Raw genomic sequence first — 14,294 nt, 5'->3', positions numbered from 1 at the left:
ATTGTACCCCAATAAATGCAGAGTGCCCACAGCATTGTACCCCAATGATTGCAGAGTGCCACAGCATTGTACCCCAATAAATGCAGAGTGCCCACAGCATTGTACCCCAATAAATGCAGAGTGCCCACAGCATTGTACCCCAATGATTGCAGAGTGCCACAGCATTGTACCCCAATAAATGCAGAGTGCCCACAGCATTGTACCCCAATAAATGCAGAGTGCCCACAGCATTGTACCCCAATAAATGCAGAGTGCCGACAGCCTTGTCCCCCAATCAATGCAGAGACCAGCGTGCGTGCTCCCTTCAATTTAATGCACTTACCTGGCGGCGGGGGCGGGTTCTTCCCTCCTCGATCCAGTCCGTCCTCTCTGCGGCGGCGGCGGGAAGGTGAGCGGCTTCTCCCTCGTCCTTCAAGCGGCGGTGACGGTGAGTGACTGACTCACGCACCGGCACCGCCCCCATTGTGACGTCAGGGATCGGATGTCCTGGATGATGATTGGTCCAGGCTGGAGACTGGACCAATCACAGCCAGGATATCAGAAAGTGGGGGTGTCCAATCGCAAAGACTTGCGCTCAGGTTACGCCCCCAGAAGGCTGCCGATTGGCGCCTCTTCTCGGACGTACCCCCACCCCCCCCCCCCCCCTAGCCACCACTTCCATTACAGAGGCCGGCGAACCCAATTTTTTTTTGTAAAACTTTGTTTGTTCGCTTTGTCATTTTTTTTTTTCTTTTTTTTTAGGGGTAGGGGGGCGGCGCCCTGGCGCCCCCTATGCACGGGCCGCCACTGGTCAGATTTACACAAGTTATTGAGAGTTCTACAAAGCATTGAATGTAACACACATATGGTACCATAGGGTATGTACAGAATGCAGAGAAATGCAAAATTGTTTTGCATGCATAGCAAGCTCTGCTTGATCACATAATACAAACAAACAATCGCATTGGTGTTTAGAGCTCTGTACTGTGGAGAACAATACTAGAGGGCAAATTTAAAATGGAGAGTATTACTCCTTCCAACAGATGTTTTATCATCAAATCTTTACTTTTCTTGTAATAAGTCAAACTTGCCCCAATTCCTCTCAAGTCACCCTTTTGGTTATGGAGGCTGACCTTCACTTTAACCACTTTAAGACCGAGCCCATTTTTGACACTAGGTGTACAAGCTAAAATCATTTTTTTTGCTAGAAAACTACTTAGAACCCCCAAACATTATATATATATATATATATATATATATATATATATATATATTTTAGCAGAGACCCTAGAGAATAAAATGGAGATCGTTGCAATATTTTTTTCACACTGTATTTGCTCAGCGGTCTTCCAAACACAACTTTTTTGGGAAAAAATTCACTTTTTGAATTAAAAAATAAGAAAACAGTAAAGTTAGCCCAATTTTTTTCCATAATGTGAAAGATAATGTTACGCAGAGTAAATAGATACCCAACATGTCAGGCTTCAAAATTGATCGGAATGGCGACAAACATTGGTACTTAAAAATCCCCATAGGCGACACTTTAAAAATTTCTACAGGTTACCAGCTTTGAGTTACAGAGAAGATCTAGGGTGCAAATTATTGCTCTCACTCTAACGATCATGGCGATACCTCACAGGTGTGGTTTGAACACCGTTTACATAAGTGGGCGGGACTTGCGTATGCATTCGCTTCTGCGTGCAAGCTAACGGGGACAGGGGGCTTTGATTTTTTTTCCCCTATTTTGATCATTTCTATTGCAAGGAATGTAAACATCCCTTGTAATAGAAATAGGCATGACAGGACCTCTTTATTGTGAGATCTGGGTCAAAAAGACCTCAGACCTCACAACTAAAAAAGAGAGAGAAAAAAAAAAAAAAGAAAAATAATTTGCTGGGGAAAAAAAAAAATCGGGCCATTAAACCGCAACGACGTTTGACGTCGCTCTGGTCCTCCAAGACCATAGAGTTGAGCGAGAGCCATCTTGCTCTCACTCGACTTCCTGTCTGTGAGGAGCCGGGACTGGATAATTTTCCCCGCTGCCAGCGGGTCCGGTAAGCGGGGAGAACGGCCGGGACGTGGCGGGAGGGGGCACCTCTTCCGCCGCACCATAAGGGTGATCCCGCGGCGAATCACACCGCTTTGACCACCCTTATCTGAAAGCCGACCATCCGCCCTTTAAAAAAAAAAATACCGGGGTTATGGCAGCTATCCACTGCCATAACCCCGGTATTTAGCGTCAAAGGACCGACGTAAATACACGGTGGGCGGTCGGTAAGTAGTTAATCGATGAACAGGAACAGGGAAGTGTGAGGGTATGGAGCCCAGAAAAGGGTTCTATAGTGACCTTCACAAAAGTCAAAGTATTCTGTTTTCATGTGTTTCTAAGATTTTTCCTTTAATTGTAAATTTGCCACATAACATAAAGCTGCTAGTAATAGAATAGACCTGAAATAGGACTGTACCTTCATCTTGCCCCACAATCAGTTCATGTGTTTTCAGCAAATTGGTCCTCATCCTTGTCAACTGATCTAGGAGGTTTGTGCGTGGAATGTCATAGGCATTTCTGTATGTCTGGGGCTTCAGATCCTAAACAAAAGCCAGGTGTTAGACATGTAGTTCAAAAGTAAATATCATATAAAAATGGAATGTAGGGCTTGTGCAGGTACTTAGTGAAAAGCGCTTCCCAGAGACAGCTCAACATGCAGCATTTCCCAAGTGGCTAATGACCTTCAGTTCTGCACTGCAACATCTGTCCTGCACTTACTTAAGGACAGCTCCACTCTTTCACAGAATACAGAAGCTGTCAATCAGGATAGACCATCTGTAAAATTCAGCTCACTATCAAATGCAACTCACTATCTGTGTAAATAAGTGCCAACAGACAGTTCCAAAAAGGTGCAAGAAAACGTTGCAATAAAATCCACTGTGCTTTAAAAACAGAGAGTCAGGAATGCCTTACTTTAAATATAGAGTGCTGTTCCTAATTTCAAGATAACGGGGGAAATACTTCAAAGTAATGCACACTATACCTTATTTAAAAGTCCAATTTGGAAACCAGGAGACTCCTTCAAACTCTCTGAAAGTTGGATGGAGGCCTCTCCGGAGGTCCCCTGTAGAGGCTGTTTGAAATCTCTATTGTGAATGAAAAATGTTCTTGTGGGGTTACTTTTTAATTTAATTCCAGTCTCCTGTGGGGCCTTCTTTCCAACAGATGCTATTATCCTCTCAGATTCCATTTTCGTCTGTAACATGTAAGGTGTGGAGAAAAAATTTAAAGACCTTTCAGTACCAGACGTGCTTGTAAGTAAATCATCTGACGCTTTAGAAGGGCTTATACTGAGGGACAGATATGGAAGGTCTCACAGCTATACATAACACATCTGGCATCTCATCATAAGCCATATATTATTGATTATGCATTTGTTACCTGTTGCTTAAGCTTTTTCAAATAAGAAATGACACTATATGTCAAACCACAGTCCACGTTGTCCGATATTAGATTTGGAGCGCCCATAATCTGAAGTGCTTTTTTTAATGGCTAATGAGAAAATAAAAAAGTAAAGAATAAGGATACGAATCATTACATAGTATATAGGTTATATATTTTAAAAAAAAAATCAATCTCAATATTATATTCTTTAGCTGTAGAAATGACATCTCACAGGAAATTAACTGCAGAAAGTTCTCCCTTTTAGAACATACATGGGAATATATTTAGGTTTTACATAGAGAGAAAGAAATAACGGAAGTTTTGTAAAATCTTACCGTAAAATTCCTTTCTCTGAGTCCTCCGACAGTCGCCGCCCCTTCATAATCTTCACCAATGGGTATTGACCTTTGCTCCGTAGGAGTAGCTAGGCAACAAGATTTGTTAATATAAAAGCTTTTAGCATATCACACCCCTAGGGGGCGGTCCCCTCAGTCAATACCTCCCTGCTTCCAGCATTCTCAACTCAGTTTGGTAGCATAGCAGTAGAGTACATAAACAAACCCCAAAAGAGGGGCGGGGGCGGCGACTGTCAGAGGACTCAGAGAAAGGAACTTTACGGTAAGATTTTACAAAAATTCAGTTTTCTCTTACGTCCTCCGACAGTCGCCGCCCCTTCATAATCTTCACCAATGGGACGTCCCAGAGCAGTGTAGACATGAGGGGTGGGAAAAACGACAGCCGCGCATAAAGCAACGCAGTACCCATATCAGAGAAAGGAACCTTACCAAAGTAAGAGAACCAACCGGTCAACAGGAAAAAACGTGCTCAACAGGAGCAACAACCCAGGAAGAACAAGTAACCCAGGGCTAAAAACACCCCAACAGCCAAGGACCCAAACAAGGGACCCTAAGGCACTGCCGCACTGAGAACTTTACGGCCAAAGGAAGCATCCGCCGATGCCTGAACATCCACTTTGTAAAATTTGGAAAAGGTGTGAACGGACGACCAAGTCGCCGCCTTACACACCTGGGCCACAGAAGCCTGATGACGATAGGCCCAAGACGTACTCAGAGATCTGGTAGAGTGCGCCTTCACAGGGAAAGGAGGAACCTTCCCCCTCAAAGCATAGGCTTGCACAATTGTCTGTCTGATCCATTTGGCGATGGTAGCAGCCGACGCCGCCATGCCCTTCCGAGGTCCCTCTGGGAGGACGAATAGGGAATCCGACTTGCGAAAGGACTTAGTCGATGACAGGTAAACCCTGATCGCCCGAACAACATCCAAGGAATGCAAAGCCACCTCCTTCGGATGCTTAGGCTTCGCGCAAAGCGAAGGCAAGACAATGTCCTCATTGAGGTGAAATTCCGAGATCCTCTTCGGAAGAAAGGAAGGGTTAGGTCGTAAGACCACTTTATCCAAGTGAATCACCAAGTAGGGAGAGCTGCAGGACAAAGCCGCCAGCTCCGACACCCTGCGAGCCGAAGTGATCGCCACCAAAAAGGCAACCTTTTTGGACAACAAAGACAACGAGATCTCCCTGATCTTTTCAAAGGGAGCATGTTGCAACACGGACAGAACAAGGTTCAAGCCCCATGGAGGCAAAGGCTCCCTCCTAGGAGGGGCCAAATGTCGCACCCCCTGAACAAAAGTGCGAATCAATGAATTAGACGCCAATGGGCGCTGAAAAAGAACGGCCAGCGCAGAAATCTGACCCTTAATCGTGGCCAGCACCAAATGCTGGTCCACTCCAGTTTGGAGGAAAGCCAACACTCTCGACACCGAATATGAGCGAGGGGAATACCCCCCTGGACTCACACCAGGCAAAGTACGCTTTCCAAGTACGGTAGTAAATTTTTCCGGAAGAGGCTTTCCTAGCCTTAATCAAAGTAGGGATGACCTCAGGGGAGAGACCCCTATCCTTCAGGACCTGGCCCTCAACAGCCAGGCCGTTAAAGCCAGCGACTGTAAAGCAGGATAGAATATCGGCCCTTGAGACAGAAGGTCTTCTCGGAGCGGCAGAGTAAAAGAAAGAGAAAAAATACTTGAAATAAAATCAAAAAAAGGAAAGACGGCTGAGACTGAAAGCCCCAGCACAGGAACAGCCAGCTACTCCTAAGCTAGGCAAATTCAAACTGAGTTGAGAATGCTGGAAGCAGGGAGGTATTGACTGAGGGGACTGCCCCCTAGGGGTGTGATATGCTAAAAGCTTTTATATTAACAAATCTTGTTGCCTAGCTACTCCTACGGAGCAAAGGTCAATACCAATTGGTGAAGATTATGAAGGGGCGGCGACTGTCGGAGGACGTAAGAGAAATACTCATTTTAGTCTTCTATCCTTTACTTACTTCATGCTTCTGCTCATGGAAGTAACATATTTAAGGTCATATTCCAGGGGAAAAGTAGAGGAACTTAAAATGATTATCCAATATAAAAATAGACAATACACGTGTATAAACAAGTATAAATCATACAAATTAATTAAATTACATTTTTGTTTTACATAAAAAGGGTAATTTACATGTGCTCACAGGCCCAACAGTATACAGGAAGGTTGTACAAAAGGTCAGAAACAAAAAGCACACACACACACAAACACAGTGGTCACCAGAATAGGAGACAACCTAACAAGTATTTACCACTTTTCCAATTTAAAGAAAACCAAAATAAATAATTGCTAAAGACACACTTAGGGGTTTGCAGAACTTTAAGGAATGTAGATAGCAAATGTTAGTGCTATTGACTACCGCTCGTTACCCATGGATATGTTATGTGGTTATTTATCTGCCCCTACATCTTCAATAATGATTCATGACGGAAATGCATGTGGAGGAATCCTACAAAGTTTTACCCTCAGGATTCTCATTTTATATACCAGGCCATCTATCTATTCACCCTCTACCCAAAATGACTTCCCTTAGAGAAATTCACTTTAAACTATTAAATCAAGTGTAATCATGAAATGTATCAGGAGTTTTAAAAGACCACAATATTTACAATTTTCTATTTTACACAGAAACAATTAACAATACTACTTTTCATCTACTCTGGTGAATGTAGACTTTTTGGTTAGAAGTAGCCTGTGTATACCATTTTTAAATAGTTTGAGCACACTTTTTTTTTTTCTGCAACAGTGGCCAAAAAGCAGCTACAGCTTACCTCTAAAAAATAGGGTGGCATTGTTTTCAAGTAGTTATCAAAGGTCTGTTGCCACTTCAGTGTTGGCTTTAGTTTGTGCAACTTGAATAAATCGTCTGGAAAACAAAAGGAAATTATTATTACATAGGAAATACATCACAACATGCAGTAACTGATAAATAATACATTACAAGGAAAGTTGATAGGAACTACACCAGAAATAGACTTATTCTCCATTAGTTGTACCAGTGAATTTCATGTCACAGATGTTGACTACAACTACAGAGAGCTTACTCTGACTATGGCTGGGTTCACCGACAAGGGGAGTCTAACAAACAGGTGGGTTTCCTATAGAGATCATGATGGTAGAGCTGTGTTGGCTGCTTCCCGCTGCCAGGTCACTACTCCAGATACTACCAGCCAAGGCAAGGTAAGTGAGGGGTTTAGCTGCACCGACCACTGTAATAATAAAGAGTGTATCATGACACACTAGGGATCGACCGAATATCGGTGGGGCCGATAGTCACTTTTTATTTTTTTGAAGTATCAGTATTATCGGCCAATATGATCCATTTGCTTCAAGTGGTTGTACCAGAGTGATGCCTGCAGCTACAAGGACGTCCCCCCCCCTCTCTTCCGCGGGCTCGTCTGGGTCTCCGGTACCACTGGGAGACCCGAGTGACCAGCCAGCACGTCCGCCGGCTGGCCGAAGACCTGAACAAAGCCCCAGATCCCTCCATAAAAAAAGAGTACCTGTCACTGCCTATTAGTGCCAGTTCACACTGAAACGGCACGACTTCGGGGGCGACCTGTGAAGTCGCGTGCACTGCGACTTGCACATACTTCATAAAATGAATGTCTATGCAAGTCGCTACAGGTCGCCCCGAAGTAGTACAGGACCCTTTTTCTAAGTGTTGCTCCTATTAGAACCGGTCCTGTACTACACAATGGACCGCAACGGTGCGTGACTTGCCAGGCTGACCAAGTCACCTGACAAGTCGTACTAGTGTGAACCGGCACTTACTGTCACAAGGGATGTTTACATTCCTTGTGACAGCAATAAAAGTGATAAACATTTTTTTTTTTTTTTTAAAAGGACAGTGTAAAAAAACAAACAAAAAAAAAAAACGTGCAGAATATCAGCACCTAATATCTGCTATCGGCCTGAAGGGTGGCAGGAAAATACGGATTGGCACTGAAAAAACCATATCAGTCGATTCCTACCACGCACAAGCTACAAGAACAGCGCAACGTACAGAGATTCCAGGTGTACTGGAGACTGTATGGTAAACAGGTCTTCCAGGAACAGGTTACGGCTCAGCTTTCAGAATTTCCAGGGATAGGTTAGCAGAGTGCACAGCAGAACTTTCAAGGCCAAGGTACTGCTAAGCTTGCATGATTTCTAGGAAAAGGTAAAAGGTAAGCTGAGTGCACAGCAGGACTCACAAAGGCAAGGAGCCACAAAAGTAAAGGGTTCAGCAACACATGGACAAACATTGCTCAGGCCATGGTGGCAGATCTAGTCACTGCTCGCCAGATTGGGTGGAGACTAATCCTGTATCAGACAGCAAGTGGAATTGGGCAGTGGCTAAGACTGCCAGGATCAATGCAAAAGAGTGAGGGAGAACAGGCCATCAGTCAATGGGACTTACAGGCAACCGTTCATCTTCGTAGTCAGATAGGAGAATTCCACATGTCTGTAGGACTACAAGGTAACTGATCAGCCTTACAGCTGATCTGAGACATATGTGGCAAGCAACAGACCTAAAACACTACTCAGCCAGAGTAAATATCAGGTGTCTGCACAGATTTCCAGCATTTGTCTAAGGGCTCTTTCACACGGGCGTTCCTTTTTTTTTGCCCGATCAGGTCCTTTTTTTTTTTTTGTAACGGACACGGATGACACTTGTGTCATCCGGTCCGTATGTCCGTTTTTCATCCCATCCGTTTGCGGATGAAAAACTGACATAATGCATGTCTATGTAAATACGGATGTCTGCGGATGACACCACTGACATCCGTTTTTGCTTCAGTTCCGTTTTTTGAAAGGAAGAAAAAATAGGGTTCTCCTCCGTTCAAAAAAACTGAACTGAACTGAACTGACAAAAAACGGATGTCATAGGATGATCATCCGATGACATCCGTATTTACATAGAGATACATTATGTCCGTTTTTCATCCGCAAACAGATGGGATGAAAAACGGACATACAGAACGCCCGTGTGAAAGAGCCCTAAAACTATTTTCCAGACCAATGCAGGACAACAGAAAAGATCAAACTGTTAATTATGCACAAAAATGGTTAACAATGCTTATTTGTATTTAGCTTTTTACACTGCGACCACTGGACTGTATATTTCCTATGATGAATATTAACCGCTTCCATACAGAGCAGTTAGACACCCTTCCTGCCCAGACCAATTTTCAGCTTTCAGCACTCTCACACTTTGAATGACAATTGCTCAGTCATGCTACACTATAACCAAACAAAATTTTTATCATTTTTTTCACACAAATAGAGCTTTCTTTTGGTGGTATTTGATCACAACTGGGGTTTTTTTTTTTTCGTGATATATGCAAAAAAAGAGCAAAAATTTTGAAAAAAAAAACACTTTTTTTTAGTTTCAATTATGAAATTTTGCAAAAAATAAATTTTTCTTCATACATTTGGGCCAAAATGTATACTGCTACATGTCTCTGGTAAAATTAACCCAAATTAGTGTATATTATTTAGTCTGTGTGAAAGTTATTGAGTCTAGAAGCTATGGTACCAATTACTGAAAATTGATCACACCAGATGTACTGACTGCCTATCTCCTTTCTTGAGGCCCTGAAATGTCAGGACAGTACAAATACCGACCAAATGACCCCTTTTTGTAAAGTAGACAGTCCAAGGTATTTAGTAAGAGGCATGGTGAGTTTTTTGAAGTTGTAATTTTTTCCCACAATTCTTGGGAAGATGAAGAAAAAATTTTTTTTTTCTTTTTTTTCCCACAAAGTTGTCAATTTATAAGCTATTTCTAACACATAGCATGTACACAGCAAAAATTACACCCAAAAATACATTCTGCTACTCCTTCCGAGTATGGCAATACCACATGTGTGAGACTTTTACACAGCCTGGCCACAAAAAGAGACTCCACGTCCAAGAAGCACATTCAGGCGTTCTAGGAGCATAAATACACATAAAACTTTCTTACTACCTATCACACTTTTCAAGGCCCTAGAGCACCAATACAATGGAAAAGTCCACAAAATGACCCCATTTTGGAAAGCAAACACTCCAACGTATATTCTATGAGGCATTATGGGTCGTTTAAACATATCATTTTTTTCCACAGGTTTTTGGAAAATGTGGGAAAAAAATGAAAACTTTTTTTTTTTACACAAAGTTGTCAATTTATAGGATATTCCTAACACATAGCATGTACACAGCAAAAATGACACCCCAAAATACATTCTGCCACTCCTCCTGAGTATGGCAATACCACATGTGTGAGACTTTTTCACAGCCTAGCCATATAGAGGGGCCGAACATCCAAGGAGCATCATCATGCATCCTAGCCACTTGCCTAGGCCTATTTTTGACATTTGGTGTTTACAAGCTAAAATCAGTTGTTTTGCTAGAAAACTGCTTAGAACCCCCAAACATTATATATTTTTTTTTAGCAGAGACCCTAGAGAATAAAATGGAGATTATTGCAATATTTTTTATCACACCGTATTTGCGTAGCGGTCTTCCAAACGCAATTTTTTTGGAAAAAATTCACTTTTTTTAATTAAAAAATAAGAAACCAGTAAAGTTAGCCCAATTTTTTTCCATAATGTGAAAGATAATGTTACGCCGAGTAAATAGATACCCAACATGTCATGTTTCAAAATTGCGCACGCTCACGGAATGGTGACAAACTTTGGTACTTAAAAATCCCCATAGGCGACAATTTAAAAATTTCTACAGGTTGCCATCTTTGAGAAATTATTCCCCTTGCTCTAACGATCGCGGTGATACCTCACATGTGTGGTTTGAACACCGTTTACATATGTGGGCGGGGTTTCTGTATGCATTCGCTTCTGCTCGCGAGCTAACGGGGACAGGGCGCTGTAATTTTTTTTTTTTTTTTTTTTTTTTTACTATTTATTTTATTTATTATTTTTTATTTTTACACCGTTTAAAAAAAAAAAAAAATTGATCATTTTTATTTCTATTAAAAGAAATGTAAATATTCCTCGTAATAGAAATAGGCACGACAGGACCTCTTTTTTGTGAGATCTGGGGTCAAAAAGTCCTCAGATCTCACAAGTACACTAAAAGATAGAAAAAAAAAAAAAAAAAAATAATTCTAATATAAAATGAAAAAAAAAAAAAAAGGACCTTTAAACCGGTTGCTAGGCAACAACATTTTCCGTAGCTCCGGTCCTCCAAGACCATAGAGTCAAGTGAGGGCAAGCTTGCCCTCACTCGACATCCTGTCTGTGAGGATTCGGGACCGGATCGTTTTCCCCGCTGCCGGCGGGTCCGGTAAGCGGGGAAAAGGACCGGAACGCGTCGGGAGGGGGGGGGCGCCGTTTACATATGTGGGCGGGGTTTCTGTATGCATTCGCTTCTGCTCGCGAGCTAACGGGGACAGGGCGCTGTAATTTTTTTTTTTTTTTTTTTTTTTACTATTTATTTTATTTATTATTTTTTATTTTTACACCGTTTAAAAAAAAAAAAAATTGATCATTTTTATTTCTATTAAAAGAAATGTAAATATTCCTCGTAATAGAAATAGGCACGACAGGACCTCTTTTTTGTGAGATCTGGGGTCAAAAAGTCCTCAGATCTCACAAGTACACTAAAAGATAGAAAAAAAAAAAAAAATAAATAATTCTAATATAAAATGAAAAAAAAAAAAAAAGGACCTTTAAACCGGTTGCTAGGCAACAACATTTTCCGTAGCTCCGGTCCTCCAAGACCATAGAGTCAAGTGAGGGCAAGCTTGCCCTCACTCGACATCCTGTCTGTGAGGATTCGGGACCGGATCGTTTTCCCCGCTGCCGGCGGGTCCGGTAAGCGGGGAAAAGGACCGGAACGCGTCGGGAGGGGGGGGGGGGCGCCTCTTCCGCCATCCCGGAAGGGTGATCCCATGGCGAATCCGCCGCTGGGACCACCCTTATCGGAAAGCCAACCGTCCACCGTTTAAAAAAATACCAGGGTTATGGCAGCTATCTGCTGCCATAACACCGGTATTTAGGTTTAAACGGACGACGTATATAAACCTTTTTGGACTTGGACATGGTGGCTGTATGAAGGGTGACAGGTACTCGGGTACTTTGTTGGGCAGGTGACAGGTACTCTGGTACTGATGAGCAGGTGGCAGGTACTCGGGTACTCCGATAGGCAGGTGACAGGTACTCGGGTACTCTGATGGGCAGGTGACAGGCAGGTGATAGGTACTGATGAGTAGTACTCACTGACTGATAGGTGATAGGTGATACTGTACTGATGGGTACTGATGATCAGTACTGATACGTGATAGGTACTGATGAGTACTGATGAGTAGTGATGGGTACTGATGAGCAGGCGGCAAGTACTTGGGTACTTCAGGCGTCAGGTACTCTGATGAGCAGGTGGAAGGTACTCGGGTACTCTGATGGGTAGGTGACAGGTACTCAGGTACTCTGATGACGGGTACTCCGTTGACAGGTACTCAAAGTACCCGAGTACCTGTCATCAGAGTACCCGAGTACCTGTCATCAGAGTACCCGAGTACCCGTCATCAGAGTACCCGAGTACCTGTCAGAGTACCCGAGTACCCGTCATCAGAGTACCCGAGTACCTGTCAGAGTACCCGAGTACCCGTCATCAGAGTACCCGAGTACCCGTCATCAGAGTACTCGAGTACCTGTCATCAGAGTACCCGAGTACCTGTCATCAGAGTACCCGAGTACCCGTCATCAGAGTACCCGAGTACCTGTCATCAGAGTACCCGAGTACCCGTCAGAGTACCCGAGTACCTGTCATCAGAGTACCCAAGTACCCGTCATCAGAGTACCCGAGTACCTGTCATCAGAGTACCCGTCATCAGAGTACCCGAGTACCCGTCAGAGTACCCGAGTACCTGTCATCAGAGTATCCGTCATCAGAGTACCCGAGTACCTGTCATCAGAGTACCCGAATACCTGTCACCAGCCCATCAGAGTACCCGAGTACCTGTCATCTGAGTACCCGATGACAGGTACTCGGGTACTTTGATGGGCTAGTGACAGGTGCTCTTTATTGGGGGGGGGGGGCAATCAGTGTGTTTGGGGTGCACTGTACTTGGTAACTAGCTGTTACCACAATCTCCTCCTCACACAGGATCAGTGTGTGAGGAGGAGAACACGGTGACAGCTAGTTACCGTGTTCTCTGTTGACATTTGTGACCGGCTGTGATTGGACACAGCCGGTCACGTGGTAAAGAGCCAATTTCATTGGCTCTTTACCTAGATCGGGGATCGACTCTGTCCGAGGGACGAGCCTCGTCCCCGATCGCTGCTCTGCGCGCCCCCGGGGGCGCGCATTGCAGAGAGAACGAGCGGCTCGTGCTGGAGCCGCTCATGTGATCGGCTGTGATTGACACAGCCGATCACGTGGTAAACAGCCAATTTCTATTGGCTGTTTACCTTGATCAGTGATGGGCTATGTCCGAGGGACGAGCCTCATCCCTGATCGCGCCGCTGCGCGCCGCCGGGGGCGCGCAGTAGCAGCTAGAACGGGCCGACGTCATATGACGGCGGCCCGGATCTAGACAGCCACTTTGCCGACGTCATTTTACATGACTCGGTAAGGAAGTGGATATTAACCGCTTCCATACAGAGCAGTTAGACACCCTTCCTGCCCAGACCAATTTTCAGCTTTCAGCACTCTCACACTTTGAATGACAATTGCTCAGTCATGCTACACTATAACCAAACAAAATTTTTATCATTTTTTTCACACAAATAGAGCTTTCTTTTGGTGGTATTTGATCACAACTGGGGTTTTTTTTTTTCGTGATATATGCAAAAAAAAGAGCAAAAATTTTGAAAAAAAAACACTTTTTTTTAGTTTCAATTATGAAATTTTGCAAAAAATAAATTTTTCTTCATACATTTGGGCCAAAATGTATACTGCTACATGTCTCTGGTAAAATTAACCCAAATTAGTGTATATTATTTAGTCTGTGTGAAAGTTATTGAGTCTAGAAGCTATGGTACCAATTACTGAAAATTGATCACACCAGATGTACTGACTGCCTATCTCCTTTCTTGAGGCCCTGAAATGTCAGGACAGTACAAATACCGACCAAATGACCCCTTTTTGTAAAGTAGACAGTCCAAGGTATTTAGTAAGAGGCATGGTGAGTTTTTTGAAGTTGTAATTTTTTCCCACAATTCTTGGGAAGATGAAGAAAAAAAATTTTTTTTCTTTTTTTTCCCACAAAGTTGTCAATTTATAAGCTATTTCTAACACATAGCATGTACACAGCAAAAATTACACCCAAAAATACATTCTGCTACTCCTTCCGAGTATGGCGATACCACATGTGTGAGACTTTTACACAGCCTGGCCACAAAAAGAGACTCCACGTCCAAGAAGCACATTCAGGCGTTCTAGGAGCATAAATACACATAAAACTTTCTTACTACCTATCACACTTTTCAAGGCCCTAGAGCACCAATACAATGGAAAAGTCCACAAAATGACCCCATTTTGGAAAGCAAACACTCCAACGTATATTCTATG

The 14,294-nt window shown here is 43.2% G+C and overlaps 1 protein-coding gene across 2 annotated transcripts in view; it reads right to left on the bottom strand.

Moving 5' to 3' along the window:
- Window positions 1-14,294, bottom strand: part of LOC309560003 (integrator complex subunit 6-like) — a 227,018-nt gene that overhangs the window by 28,881 nt on the left and 183,843 nt on the right. For both annotated transcript variants that reach the window (XM_082263487.1, XM_082263488.1), the window contains exons 10-13: window positions 6,569-6,663; window positions 3,410-3,520; window positions 3,012-3,224; window positions 2,445-2,568 (exon numbers count right to left, since the gene is read on the bottom strand). In XM_082263487.1, coding sequence (XP_082119613.1) covers window positions 2,445-2,568; window positions 3,012-3,224; window positions 3,410-3,520; window positions 6,569-6,663 — 543 coding nt within the window. The remainder of the gene's footprint in view (window positions 1-2,444; window positions 2,569-3,011; window positions 3,225-3,409; window positions 3,521-6,568; window positions 6,664-14,294) is intronic.

This window comes from Pelophylax lessonae (assembly GCF_965119305.1).
Source record: "Pelophylax lessonae genome assembly, chromosome: 7".
Lineage (NCBI taxonomy): Eukaryota > Metazoa > Chordata > Amphibia > Anura > Ranidae > Pelophylax > Pelophylax lessonae.
This window is presented reverse-complemented; position numbering and strand designations above follow the sequence as displayed.